At 39.6% G+C, this 14,504-nt stretch overlaps 1 protein-coding gene across 1 annotated transcript; it reads right to left on the reverse strand.

Annotated features, from left to right (window-relative positions):
- Positions 1–1,083: 1,083 nt before the first annotated feature.
- si:ch211-282j22.3 (ER degradation-enhancing alpha-mannosidase-like protein 3) lies at positions 1,084–14,349 on the reverse strand. The gene is made up of 20 exons (XM_027142386.2): positions 13,620–14,349; positions 10,801–10,846; positions 10,550–10,650; positions 10,309–10,348; positions 9,753–9,865; positions 9,504–9,657; positions 9,209–9,343; positions 8,983–9,088; positions 8,403–8,500; positions 8,177–8,302; positions 7,985–8,068; positions 7,772–7,855; positions 7,228–7,352; positions 6,828–6,993; positions 6,259–6,416; positions 5,840–5,960; positions 5,533–5,709; positions 5,205–5,370; positions 4,282–4,473; positions 1,084–3,716 (listed from the first exon to the last, which is right to left on the reverse strand). The coding sequence occupies exons 1-20, from the start codon at positions 13,769–13,771 to the stop codon at positions 3,487–3,489; spliced, it is 2,574 nt and encodes an 857-aa protein (XP_026998187.2). The 5' UTR covers positions 13,772–14,349; the 3' UTR covers positions 1,084–3,486.
- Positions 14,350–14,504: the final 155 nt, after the last annotated feature.

The raw sequence follows: 14,504 nt of genomic DNA on the forward strand, positions 1-14,504 counted from the left end.
AAAACTACACAAAAAAACTAGTATGTGAGGTGTTAGTGGGCGGGGTTAGGTAAGACGATGGCGCAGTGACTCTGAAGTGGGCGTATCCGCAGGTAGGGTGCTGAAGCAAGGTGAAGACTGCCATTGCAATCAAGTTAATAACTTTTGACATCATTACATTACAAGCATTTAGTAAAGATTTTATCTCATTTTATACAGGATGAGGGCCTTGCTCAGGGGATCAGCAGTGGGAATCAAACTCATATCCTTCTAACTGGTAGTCCAGCACATTAACCACTAAGCTACCACATCCTACATCAATACATCCCTTCATCAATACATCACGTGACGGTTCATCTCAGGATGTCCAGACGATGGTGAGAATGCTTCTCTGTTGCACCGCTCAGCAGCTCGTATACTTTCGCTGTAGGATGATTTCACAGTATGGCCTCAATCACATTACTACACTCTACAACACTTGATCGCAGGAATAACGTCTCTCAGTAATGTGGCTTTACACGTTCCAACAGATGATCAGTAAGCTGACCACCACTTTGTGACACGTGATCGTAATGTTTTTGATTATGATGTCATTATATACATCTACACTTTGCAAGGTGTAAAAACAATGTTAACGTTTTTCATTAGGATGGAATTAGCATTATAGAATGAGGTCACAATTAAACTGTAACTGCTTGGTTGGAATAAAAACCTGTACTAATCCTTGGCCTAAAGTAATTGATATATAGGTTAATGTGGACACAGATCATGTACAAAAAGATGTACAATATACTTGTTAAAAGGTTACTTCCCATCACCACTGTACCCTAGTATATTATAAATGTATAAAAGTTCTGGTGTTTGCTCCCGGGATCTTTGAGTACACACATTTAACAATCTTGCATCAGCAGCCATTTTCCTCACCAGAAGCCACACTCACATCAGCATCAGTGCCTCGTCTTTCAGAAACGCCGGCATCTAGAACCTTACTCGAGTGATACAACAAACTATGTTTTTTTTAAACTGTGAAGCACATAATTTACTCAAGGGATGATGCTTAACAGTTGTTTTGTGGCATGAATGATAAATACAAAAAGACATAGATCAAAAACAAAACTTTTAATAAAATCAATAAAGGATTAATAAAATTAATTTTATTGTTTAAAAAAAAATCAATTCCATCTCTCTTTTCATCACCCCTTATAAACTGACCCTGATTTTGTTCAACAAGTAGCAAGTACACTAATGATAGTGTAAAAACTGCTGATTACTAAAATATAAATATATAATTATATAAATGACTGACCAGATAGGAATGAGAGAGAGAGAAAAAAAGTCTCATTACACTGGCATCTCAGCTTTCCTTTAAACCCCACATTTTCTAATAACATATTGTCTCTGATATATAAAATACATTATAAATATAAAATTTAAATCAGTTATGCATCAGGTTTAAGTATTAAAATAATCTCTATCAAGCCCTTTATAGAAACAGATGACGAAACAGACGATTCATCTTGAGTACAGCTGAAGCAATGCAGAAATCCCGACACTTCCTCATACATTATATGGCACGTGAGAGAATGTAAGTGTTAATAAATAACACTGCACATATCCCATTTTGTGTAGTATTGTATTTCTCAGGTAGGCAGGAAACAACAAAAGGCTGTAGGATGAAAATTGTCTCCACATGTATTGCACAATTTCTACTTTTCTGCGTTATAAATAAGAGAGGAAGATTTTATCATCTCCAAATGTACCACTTGATTGGGCCCTGCTTCAAGAATCACACAGGCTGTAGTCAAGACAAACAGACATGTCACACACAGCTATTGGTAATCTACAAACAAATCTGATCTACTCCTGTCCTCTAGATCAGGGGTCGGCAACTGGCCCGATGTGATCTGGACCTAACATTGTGTTTCCAGTACAGAAGCTGATAAACAAATGAAAATAAAAAAAAGGCTGTAGATTAACAACTCTGTAAACACAAAACAAAAGCAGATCATCTGTTGTGGCTAATTCAAACATACGCATTTATAGGAATGGTTTATAACTGAAGGCATCTCATCAGACCAGAGTATAGTTCCCGGCTAGAGGCATGATCTCTGAACAGAGAGCGTTTTTACAGATTTCAGCGATTTTGTGTTTCATTCTATTTACCAGCTCTTGTCTGATGAGCAAACTGACAATGTAGCTTATAAGAAAAAAAAAAAAATCCAGCAACAAATATGTCCAAGATTAGATTTGATTAAATTGTTCAGAGTCCATGACACTAGTTAAAGACCACAAATTGGGTCACTCTATGGAACAAAGCATATCCACTTTAAAATACTCTTACTTCCTTAAAACATAACTTGTCACCATTCAGCTACAGTATGTTAGTTCCTTATGAACCTTTTTAAGTGAAGATTCCTATATAACTGGCTCTAGCTGTACGCCCTTGATCTTGGTCTCAACAATGTAATAGTTATATTAGTGTTTAAAGTGAGGACGTGACGGAATCGGAGAGATGTAAACCGGGAGAGGACTAATGCTGGAAAAAGGATAAAGCAAAATTGCTACAAATCTGAAAAACCATCATTGATTAACCTCAACATTAAAAACGCCAGTCAGCATTCATTCTGTGAAAGATGATGAACGATTGTGTTTACGGGTGACTAAACACGACCCCACAAACCGAGTGCTGGCACATATGGCAGTCCATAGTGTAAGAACACTGCAGTCTTCACAGATACACACACACACGTGACGATATGCATGCACATGGACATGCACGTGTTCAGGTTTTAGCACTTTTAATTTCCCTGATTTTAGTATTTTAAACAAAATTGTGGTTGAACTTCGAGCGTTCGAGCGTGCTGGCCCATTCTTCCCTGCATAACCATTATGTTCCCAATGTATTCAACACTGCTGTTTCTGGTTTGGTCATAGGTGACCTGAGTCACGGCATGGATTTAAGTGTCCTCTTTAAAATAAGTAAACAATTACGCAGAACACTGAAGAAACACATGAAACTCCTTCTACAGTCAACTGACAGACAAGAAAATAATCCCTAATGCCAAAAATGATAAATGCTTCTGTGGAAAATAAAAATAGAGTGTTGGGCCCTGAGTGTGTCTTACTATAGCTCACAGCCAACTGTGCATTTCTTAATCATGAATTATTTCACCTGTTATTCACACAGATGAACTGATCCCAACCACTACAGTACATGTATGCCATGGCAGTAGATGGAAGAAGAAGGAAGTAAGACTACAGCTTTGCATACCTCTTCTACTTACTTCCTGTACCATACATTGTCCCAATAACTACAAATTACACGAATCAACCCCGTTCTTCATTTTAAGAGAATAGAAACCGGTCCAGTCCATGTGAGACCCGGCGTATACTGAGCTCCATCAGTTGGGACCAGGTCTAGCTGTAATCTCTGATCCTGGATCAGCCACAAGCTGGCAGCGACCTGGGCTTGAACGAATGGGTCGAGGTACTGATCAGATTCCAGCATCACGGGCCACTCTCAAGATTTTGTAGCTCTGGGCTGCAGGACTCCTGGTTTTCTCCTGCAGAGAACACAGTGCTCTGGGATTTTGACTCTTGGATCTCTGGCTCAGCTTCGACCTCAGTCTCCATCTTTCCTTCCAGCACCAGCCGGATGGTATTTCTCTCTCCTGCAGTCTCTTCGTGCTCATTCTCTTTAGCCAGACGGAACTTGATGTTCAGTTTCTCTTTTTTTTCTGTGCAAAGGAAGACAGAGACATTGCATAATTAAGAAAAATATAATACAATGCCTGCATCACACCAGTGCTGGATAGAAAACTCTTAATATGTCCTAACCAAGATGTGACCATAGCTACGGTGTCACAGTGTGACACACTGCTATCTAATCCCACATAGCTAGTTAAACCCTGTTGGAAAACTGGAATAAAGTATAATCAGTTCTGAAGATGGGATTAAACATGGTTGATCAACTAATGGGTCATTATTAGCCTGCAAAAACCTCCCAGATACTGATCTAGATATAGCATACCCAATGCATAATAAGGAGGGCTCTGATGATGGCTTCCATGCTGCAAAGGACTTTTATACCAGTTTTATACCTTTGCTCATTTATTGCACTGATATATTCATCTTCTGCATTATTGTCGTAACGTGCTGAAAATGAATGTTAAATGAAGTTCGAGTCGATCTGCTCTTTGCTGTTACAAAGCACTAATGTATTAGTCTAAAATAAATGATCAGGATGACTGTTAAATTACTGGTCGATGAGTAAAAAGAGGTTAAAACGATAATGCTCGATACCCTTCCCCAGCTGTCGCTCTTTGGGTAGAAGGAGGACGTCTACGTTCTGGTGCTCCTGCAGGGCGGCAGTAAGAACGTCCCCTTCTCGGCTGAACAGGAAGACCAGCGGCACCGTGATGTCCTCTGTAGACTCCCCGTCTCCTACCATCTGGAACAGAGGCGTCTCAGCACTGCTGCTGTCTTCTCGCTGATCTGAGAGTGAGGAAAAAAAAAAGTCAGCTTGTAGGTAAGTGTGTGTATGTTTAATAGAACACTGGGTGAATGCTTTCAAGTACCAGGATTTAAATAGATCAACATCAACATTCACAGAATGTCAGAATGATGCAGGCCAGAGAAAAGAACAATATGATCAGAAACCAAAACCCTCGTGTAGATAAAAAGTAATATGTAGCAGCATTATGTTGGGTAGTTGTAGTTGCCAAATGTTTTTTGATTTTATTTTATCTTAAAAGATATGGTTACACTGATGACCTTTTAAAGCAATATACTGATGTGACCCTAATATCATTATCGCCACACAGAAAGCCATATCTATGTGTATTATTTAGAGTCATTTTCCGGACTATAATAAAAACATGACACTTTCAGTTCTTCCTTGAATCATTCTTTGATTTTACATGGCCAAACACAGTTCTTTCAACAAAAACAGGTCCTATTTCACTGTAACGCTCCATTTTCATTCTCTATATTGTTTCAAAAGGACTGTAGTTGAAAATGTTTGTTACATTTTTAACTCTCTCTTTACGAACATAAAGATATTGATAATACAAATATGTCAAGAAGACAAGGTAATAATTTGGAATTTGTTTAAAAAAAAGAAAACATCATGAAGTAGCAAGCAAAATACACGAAAGTTCTTGTATACAATATTCTGAGAAATAAGAAATAATTAATAATTTTATTATGCAGGTAGCTGCGCTCACCTATAAAGATGACTCCAATGGCCCCCGCCTGCTGTAATCGCCGAGCCTTAACTGCAAACATGCAGTCTCCTCTCAGAGCTACGGCTATGTGGCCCTGCAGCTCCATCGCATTCTCAATGTGTTCACATGCTTTGTAAGGAACGCTCTTTACTATGCTACCCTTGACCTAAAGTGTATGAGAGTAACATAATGATCAGAGAGAGAAAGAGAGAGAGAGAGAGAGAGAGAGAGAGAGAGAGAGAGAGAGAGAGAGAGAGAGAGAGAGAGAGAGAGAGAGAGAGAGAGGTCTAAAATGCATACAATGAACCACCCTAACGTTCCTACTCACCCCATGCTCCTGCCTGGTGAGATCCATTCCAAATTTAGCAGGTCCTGCTGTCAGGACCGTTCTCCCTAAAAACGGAGGGGAGATGAGCTGCACGATAAGTGGCACCACCTCCTCTTCTTCAGGTGTATGGCTGACCTCAGCTACCAGCTTTACTCTGAACACACCTTTTTGGACATCCTTCACACCGCAGGACGAACAGATGCAGGAGTGATAAAAATAATGGCTTTAAGACGTTTTGCTTGCTGTGTAATCGCGGAGGAAAATGAACGAAGCAAAATATAGATGTCGAGAAAGCGAGTGAACTCACCTGGGTCACCGAGCCGCTGCTGGCCGCTGCCATTTCTGCAAAAGGGGTAAGCGAGATGCCCATGCTTTTCAGGAACTCAACTGGCTCGATTCCAGTGTCATGAAGAGGCAGCTCAATTCCCCTGAGCAGACAAAGTGATTAAAAAAAAAGGATTAAAAGCTCTCTCATGCTTGACCCAGTAAAAGTTTGTTCTTATCTGAATTACAACTTAACAATCAAGCATCCTGCAGATCCAGCATTGTTAAGGGAACAGAAATCCTTATAAAGGATTCATTTATTAATCCACAATTATATTTTATATGTTTAACTATACATTCTGTTTGAGTTTGCTTCTTGGTTTGCAATTTCCATACAGATACAATGACATTACTAAACAGAGAAGAGCAAGAGGATTTATAATTAAGTCATGAATGGCTTACTTGACAGAAGAAGAGGTATGGGGTGGCCTTCCAACCCCGGTGAGGTATTTATAACGGTCCCTGATGGTCTTAGCAAAGGTGGGGTTATTAGGGAACAGGGTCTGAGCACTGGGGCAAGCGAATGTAAACATGTCCTCTTCATGATTTGTGTAAAGGCCCTGAAATTACAAATATTACATCAGACAACTAGAACATGAAAAATACATATATGCAAATGAGTAGTTTACTGGTTTGGGAATTTAGCTAAAATACACATCTTTATCTCTGTTCCAACAGACAGAGCAAAACAAAAAGCATAGAAAGTTTACAGCTCTCAGTCATATTGTGTTAACAGATATTGTGTTTTACAGATAACAGTTAAACACATCTATTTTACATTACTTCTCATTTATACATTTAAAGACATTTAAAGTTTGAAGATTTGGATGTTTAGACGTCACCCTGGTAGCTTTCAGTTCATCAGCTTTTTTTGCTGCACAGCTCTAGTGCAATTTTAAATAAACAATCTTCAGACAACAATCACAACTAGACTTGAAGATGATCTTGGACTATTTTTTTTTTTTTTTTACCGTGCTGTTGCCTTTACAGGGAGTCTGCGCACTAGACAGAGAGACTGGGAGCAGATGAGCCTCAGTGGTGAAGATATAGTCATCGATATCAAAAGGCAACTGACTTTTCTCGGAGAAGAGCAAATAGAGGTACTTAAACATCTCAGCAAGAAAGAAGGAGTCCATCCTGGAAATCCAAAGGTTTTTATTTTATTACAAGTACAGCCAGATTCACACTATACATCAGCTGACCACTGAGTAAAGACTGAACATTGATAACATTCTTAAATAAGTGTAACGGACAAGTAAACAAGGCTTAATCTGTTTAAAACAAACACAATATTGTTATGCTAGTTAAAATGTGGCCCTCTGGTGTCATCGTTATTATTGTACACATTTTTCTGAAACTGTGTCTCCTCACCTGTCCTCATGTGTCCCTGTCCTTACATCCTGTACTGCAGCAAAGCCACAGGGGACTCGCGCGTGAGTGTTGAGCTTCTCAACTATAGACTGGCCCACTTTGAGGTAATACGGGTCACCTGTAGCCTGAGTGTGAGGATTAAACTGTTATTCAGCTGTTACTCTGTGATGCTTTGTGTAAAAAGTAATAAGTATAAATCAGTCAATGATTAGATTTCTTTCAGGATCACAAATTGAAGAAGTGAAGAATGACAAGACATGAAGCTGTTAGTTTAATGATATTTTCTGGTCGAAAAGTAGTCTGGGTAACAGGGACTATTAAATGACAGAAACTGCAAAGACATCAGGGTAAAGTCAATTTCTGGTAAATGTTTGATATACTTGGGTTTTAAAATACACACCATGCAGCATTTACTAGCGTGACTAACGGTACAAATGTCCATTAAAAAAGATCCATTAAAATCCAGAGTAATATATTGTACTATTCTTTTTAGAGTGCATGTAGCATACATGTTCTGATTTAGTATAACTGTACATGCCTTTACCTTGTAAAGAAAGTACGTGCTCTCGGCAAACTCTGGCCGCAGAGGGTGTTGACCCCAGTGAACTCTGAACTCAGTGGTGAAAGCCTGTTAAAGAAGAGCGAAGTCATTTAAAGTTTATCTACATGCTACGAGATAACAGACTCTTGTAACGTGGGCAATATGTATCCTGGAAGTAAACACTGAAGTCTACTAAATGAACTAGCACCTAGTTACCTCAGGAAGAAACTTGTGCTGTTTGGTGACTTGATAGAGCATCTCGTGTGTTTCTATAGCAGGCTTCAGATCTCCCCTTAGAACCTGAAAAAAACAAACAAAAAAACAACACCACACATTACACATACTTGTCTCATTTAAGTCAAAAACAGGTTTATTTTTACTGAGCGTTTATTAAGTGAGCCTGCTGACCTGTAGTCCAGGGAAAAAAGCCAGCAGAGAGTCCATCCAGCTGCGCACCTTCACTGTGGGGTTGTGCATGTGCACACTAAGCAGCAGAGGCGGCTGGCTGATGTACTTCATTATGGCAGTGTAGTGCTATTACACACACACACAGTGCGTCACTCATATTACACAGACTTAACAAAAAAAAGCACAATATAAAGAGATTTGGTGTGTGTGTGTGTGTGTTTCCTACAGTGTTAAACCTCTCGAGGTATACATTGTCTCCCAGAAGAATATACGCCTTCATTAGGTACTCATAGTAGGAGTCTATTCCAGCTCCGACACCACTATCTGCGTAGAGGAAAATTTTAGAACTTTTAGAGAGCTTAGAATTCAGTTGACACTCTCTCACACACACGTATTGCATACAAAGTGACTTAAGATTACTCCTAAATTCAAAGCGTTACACAACTGAACCTACATGACTAGGCTAAACAGTGGTGTCCAAAGTAACATATGGCAAGATAGGTAGCGAGTGTGTTGGTACAGCCTAAAAGAAAAGAGTAAGGATATTAATCCATCCAGCTCACTGTTTCTCTGGTGAATGTGAACGTTATTTAAAGTATAGTAGCATCTTTATGTTCTCTGTGTATCTGTCATGGTTTCCTTTTGCATATTCCTGATTCCTAAAAGTTGGTCTGTCATCTTAGTACACTATGGTAAACAATCCTTCTAGAACAAGCCTTGGATGATGTTTGGCATGGAAAGGGAGCTCAAGCTTTTGCATATGACTGCCTATGATGAAGTTAAACATGTAAAACGTCTAGTCTCACCCCGGCGGACCCAGTCTCCATTATGGATGTTGATGACTGTGCCCACAAGGTTACTTCCTCTTTGCCTCCTCTCCCAGAGGACATCCAAAGCTTTCCGTGCATGCTCCTGATGAGGATAGGAAACAAGTTTGGATGTCACCGTGTTGAAACAGAAACGTAAAAACAATGCATTAACTTATTTTAATGTGCCCTTAGTGATGTAAACGACGATGCCCGAGCTCAGCACCTCAAACACGGATTCCCCCGAGAGTCGGCTTAGTGCAGCAAACTCTAAGATCATGGTGCCGGCACAGGCCGTGCAGGTGTCCGTCTCGGTGCCTGTGCGGGACAGAGGGCCCAGGACCCCATAGCGCAGGTTCACCTATATGTAGGACAAGACGTCACGTATAACAACAATATACATTTTTATTCCTGCTATATGCAGTGAAGGAATATGTAGATAGTTTTGGCAAGCAAAAACACTCGGATGAATTTTATTTTCCTTTAGTTCTACAAATCGTTTAAAGGGGCTAGGTGGTTACCCGTGGGTACGGAAGGCCACTAGTGGTGTTAAAGGCAGGCAGTAAGCGGTAGCCGAGGTCTTTGGCCATGTGAAGCAGCTCATCTCTGTACCATTGCATCCTCTCTCCCTGCTGCTTTAGCAAGTCAGCCATCACATGTGCTCCGAGCAGTCCTCTAAGAGAACAGAACATGAATGTCTTGGTAAGGCACAAAGAAGCACCATGTAGCCTACTATGTTTCATGTAACTCTGATTAACATTAAATCCTACCCTAGCACACGGATGTTGGTCTCGAAAACAGACACCACCACATCGTTGTCCAGTCTGACATCTGTAACGGTCTTCTTCACGGCCTCTTCGAATTCCTCCATCCTGTTCAATAGCTGCTCAAACATAATGGAAACAAAATAGAACTTTATTAATGATTAGTCGAATAAAGCAGGTGAGAGTAAAGCATGCTGAGCCAGGCATGGGCACAAGAGTTAAAATATTATAGCAAAAACATTTAATGGAGAGAGCCACAGGCTTTCTGTTTTCTTATATGTCTCGATATAGGTTTGACCGATTCACTTGTTTTAGGAGGCTTGTGGTCAAAACAGAGCAATAAAGGTTATTGTGACTCGCCTCCTCGTGCTGACTTCAATGCCAAATACATAAAGTGAGCACACTCTTGATTATCACAGCAGTTGTGCTGTGAAATGTAAGTGTATTTTACGTGGTGCTGCTCGACACTGTTGTCTCATTCGTTTCAGTTCCTAAGTTCAACTTTTCTATTAGAGCAAGTACAGTTTAACTCCGCTGCTTCAATTCAAGCAAACGTACTCACTGCTAGTGTGTCTAAGGTGTCAATCAGTGTCAGAGAGAACCTGAAAGAGAGAAAGAAAAAAAAAAAAGTCAATTTAATCAATAGGAGATTCAGCAATAGGTTTAATGCTGTTATACTCTCCGGTTTCATTGTAGAGTTGCTAATAATTTCAACCCCAATCTATTGTAGAAACTTTCACTAATATTCACAAGAATATTCAGTATTCAGTTTGACACATGATGAGACAGGAAGCGAAACCCACTTCCCCAGGGAGTCATCAATGTCTCCACGATTTGGCTCCATCCCTCGAACCCTCCCTCTGCAGCTCAGCGGCATCAGCTCATCAGCTGGGTATGCGTATTTCTGGAGCGATGGGAAAATACAGGGAAAATTAACCGAGCAACTGAAGTGAAAACTACAATAACAACTTACGGTCACACGGGAAAATTCAGAACCTTATCGTATGAATGATTGCACAAAAAAAAAAACAAAGACTCTCTCGCTATTACTTACCATGTAACTTCCATAAGCGTGATCGAACATCTCCAATATTTGTTCCCTAAAAGACAAATTCAATTAAAACTAAACTAAAATACAATTTCATCATTTCCTATAAGTATATAAATGTCAACCAGTAAACATCTTCATAGTACAATTGATATCTATAGTCAAGTTCAAAAACATTTCAGACAAGTTGCGATTTGAAAAGAAAGCACACGGTGGTTGTTCACAGGAGCTTTGTGGTCTTCTCGAGGAGCTTGTGCAAACCACAGAGAACTGTGCTTCATAGCACACACTATGCAAAGGCTAGACAAAGCATGAGATTTCTTGAACTGTCAAAAACAAATCTCCTTAAAGGAAATGTTCAATCTTCACTCAGAATACTGTGGAGTTCACCAATAATATTAGAAACACTTCTATTAGTGAAAAAATGTGAAGGTGATGTGACATACGGCTAAGTACGGTGACCCATACTCAGAATTCGTTCTCTGCATTATCCCATCCAAAGTGCACACACACAGCAGTAAACACACACACACACACACACACACACACACACACACACACACTGTGAACACACACCCAGAGCAGATGGCAGCCATTTATGCAGCGGTGCCCGGGGAGCAGTTGGGGGGGTCGGTGCCTTGCTCAAGGGCACCTCAGTCATGGTATTGCCAGCCCGACTTCTTTATTCCACATTCTTTGTTACTATTCTCGTCATTAAACATTGCTCTAAATGTGTTGCTCTAATGAAGCTATCATGTGGCAATGGAAGGGGGGGGGGGTACAAAAAGAAAAGTGCCCTTCTGTACAAAAGGTGTCAATGTGACTAATTTGCTTACATTTATTTATCGATCTCACAGTTCAAAACCTTATTTGGGGTTTTAAAATGAAAAATGGAAGAAAAAAAAGCAAGCTGTTTGCCTTCTGACTAACTTTAATATAGAAAAATCTGTAACACTTAAAAAAAAAGAATATTCATTTAATTACTAATATTAAGAGGGGAAATATTAGTGTCATGTCAGATTATTACTACAATTCAACTTTCCAACAAAATAAAGTTGTTGTTTTTTTTAGGAGGGGACGGGGGGACGGGGGTGTTTTACACCATATGCAACTAAAACTCATGGTGTGTTTTTGCTGAAAAAAAGGAAAGTACATAAAGAACATAATCCCAGTTGTTTAGTCTGGTGCAGGATTTGTGTAGTTAATGCTTGTTAAAACACAAAGCATCATAGATCTTAATACAGGGTCACAAGGAGTCTGACGCCTATCGAGGAGCAAGGTGGGATAAGACAGGGTGAGAACCCATCGCAAGGCACAATCTTGCTCTCTCACACACGGACAGAGAAAGCAAATCTGTTTTTTGTTTGTAACAAAAAAGTTACACTGGACTGTGTTTGAATCAGAATGAACGATACAACCTCATCCACACACAAATGCGTCAGTGACTGCAGAATTAAGCGTTTGAAATTTGACACGATCTTCCTTGTCAATTTATTTTAAATGGAAACCTGTGTGTTTCTGTGTGTGTGTGTGTGTGTGGGGAGGGGGGGGATGCTCTCTCACTTCTCATTTTTACACCCAATTTTACCAAGGGTGCCAATAATTCTGGAGCTGACTCCAGAATTATAAAAACCACAGAAATGACTGCTCCATGTGAGAGCAATTCCTGCTGAAAGGGTGCTTTTAAGACCACTATCACATGTCTTTCTTTAGATCATTATTCATTTCTATTTAATTTTCATGCTTTCCACATCCACATCATTTTCCAAATCCATTAGGCTACCCGCTAACAGCACCGGTGGGATTTAACCCTCGCTTCATCTCTACTTTAAGATACTGATGACTGTGCTTTAGTTCTTTTGGGTCAGAGGTGGCTCTGACCAGAAGTGGTTAAGGCTCTGGGTTCTTGATTGGAAGGTCTGGGGTCAAGCCCCAGCACTACCAAGCTGCCACTGTTGAGCCCTTGAGCAAGGACCCTAACCCTCCCTGCTACAGTGGCACTGCATCATAGTTGCCCCTGCATTCTGACCCCAACCGTCAGAATGTTTCGCCCAACTCAGCCCGTCTGCAATTTCTCTTTACCCAAACGCAATTAAAAATGTTGAGTTAAGTGTGGAAAAACCCTTAAGTTTGACATTTTATCTTTTCTCCTGTTAAACACTATTGTAATGCTGCGTTCATGCTACCTAGTAAACAGGACGAGGAGTTATAAACTCAAAATAGCAAGGAGTATAGCTGGTGTATTAGATCGAACTAAATACTGTCTGTATAATAACTGATCTAAAACGAATACTGTTAGAAACTAATTTAAAAGTAGAGAAGGGGGACTTTAGTCCATTTTTCACTGGGTGTGACCAAGAGGATTTGACGTCACTCTGTACTCAGGGAAGGAGCTGGTAGCGCCAATGACTACCTCAAGAAGCTAGCAGGTCAAAATTACTAGTTAAAGTGAGGTTCCACTGTGTGTGTGAGTGTGTGTGTTGTTTTTTTTCAGTAATAGCGCAATTACATGTTCGCCTCGAAAACAAGAGCACAAAGAACATCACCTTGTGATGTCAGTGACATACTTCTCACAGGAATAACAAATGTACATCACTAAAAATGAATTAAACCCCAAATAGATGGAAGACAACATGTTTTTTTTTCAATATATATTTAAAGCTGTTCAATCAGAGGCTGGATGTTAATTAATGTGTTTTAATTAACATATTTTACTTCTTGATACTGCCATGGTTCTATAGCTGTGAACAGACTGATGAGGCTCATGGGGCTCAGTTTGTAATCGAATGATACTAAATAAAAAATAGTGATGGATACAAAAGTACCTGATTTTGGACTTTTCCTCAGCAGACATGATCTGGCCATCTTGATCAGCAACTCCACACAAAATGCCACTAAAGAGCACAACAGGCAGCAGCACCATAACCGAGCAGCTGAAGCAGGGACTCTTCTCTGCTCTTACACCTATTTTACCCATTAAAACTAGATTTTTTCCCCCTACTGATCGTGAAAGGAAAACGACTTTTTTTCCTTCCAAGAGATCCTGAACTGTCTTTAATTAAAGTACACGTAAACAGTTAAAGCATGATAGTAAACCTCCTCCTGTCAGTCAAGGAACAATTAATAAACAACACGGAAATAAACAACCACAAGCTTTGAATAGCCAAATATTTTAAACGACTCAAACAATTAGTGTAAATTACGACAGGTAGATAACACGTATATCTAACCTCGCCTAAGCTAAACAGAAAGCTAGTTAGTTTAGTCAAGTTTAGCTTCGAGCAGTGACGTTAGCTAGGTTGCTAAACCGGTAGCCGGCTAAGCTAACTACTTCATAGCTAACACAAGAAAAGAGAAAAGTCCTTCTTGGATAAATATTCCAGAAAATGTTCCCTGGAGGAGTCAAATTGCCGAAATACTCCATTTCCAACCGTCCTCAGATGTACATATTTTCGTGAAGGCTCATCTAAACCCAGCGACTCCTCGCCGCCTCCTGTCTAATCAAAACACCAAAATATTCACATATTTACATTGACGCCATCTTTCTTTACACTCCGACAAGCCGGAAGTAGAATTAAAAATAATATATATTTTTATGATTTTTAAACACACGATAAAAGGCATTTTCATGTCACATTACATTTCATGTCACATTTTTATATTATTATGTTATATAAAAAGATTTATATATATAAAAAAAATAAAAAAGT

Source organism: Tachysurus fulvidraco, chromosome 21 (assembly GCF_022655615.1).
Source record: "Tachysurus fulvidraco isolate hzauxx_2018 chromosome 21, HZAU_PFXX_2.0, whole genome shotgun sequence".
NCBI classification, from domain to species: domain Eukaryota; kingdom Metazoa; phylum Chordata; class Actinopteri; order Siluriformes; family Bagridae; genus Tachysurus; species Tachysurus fulvidraco.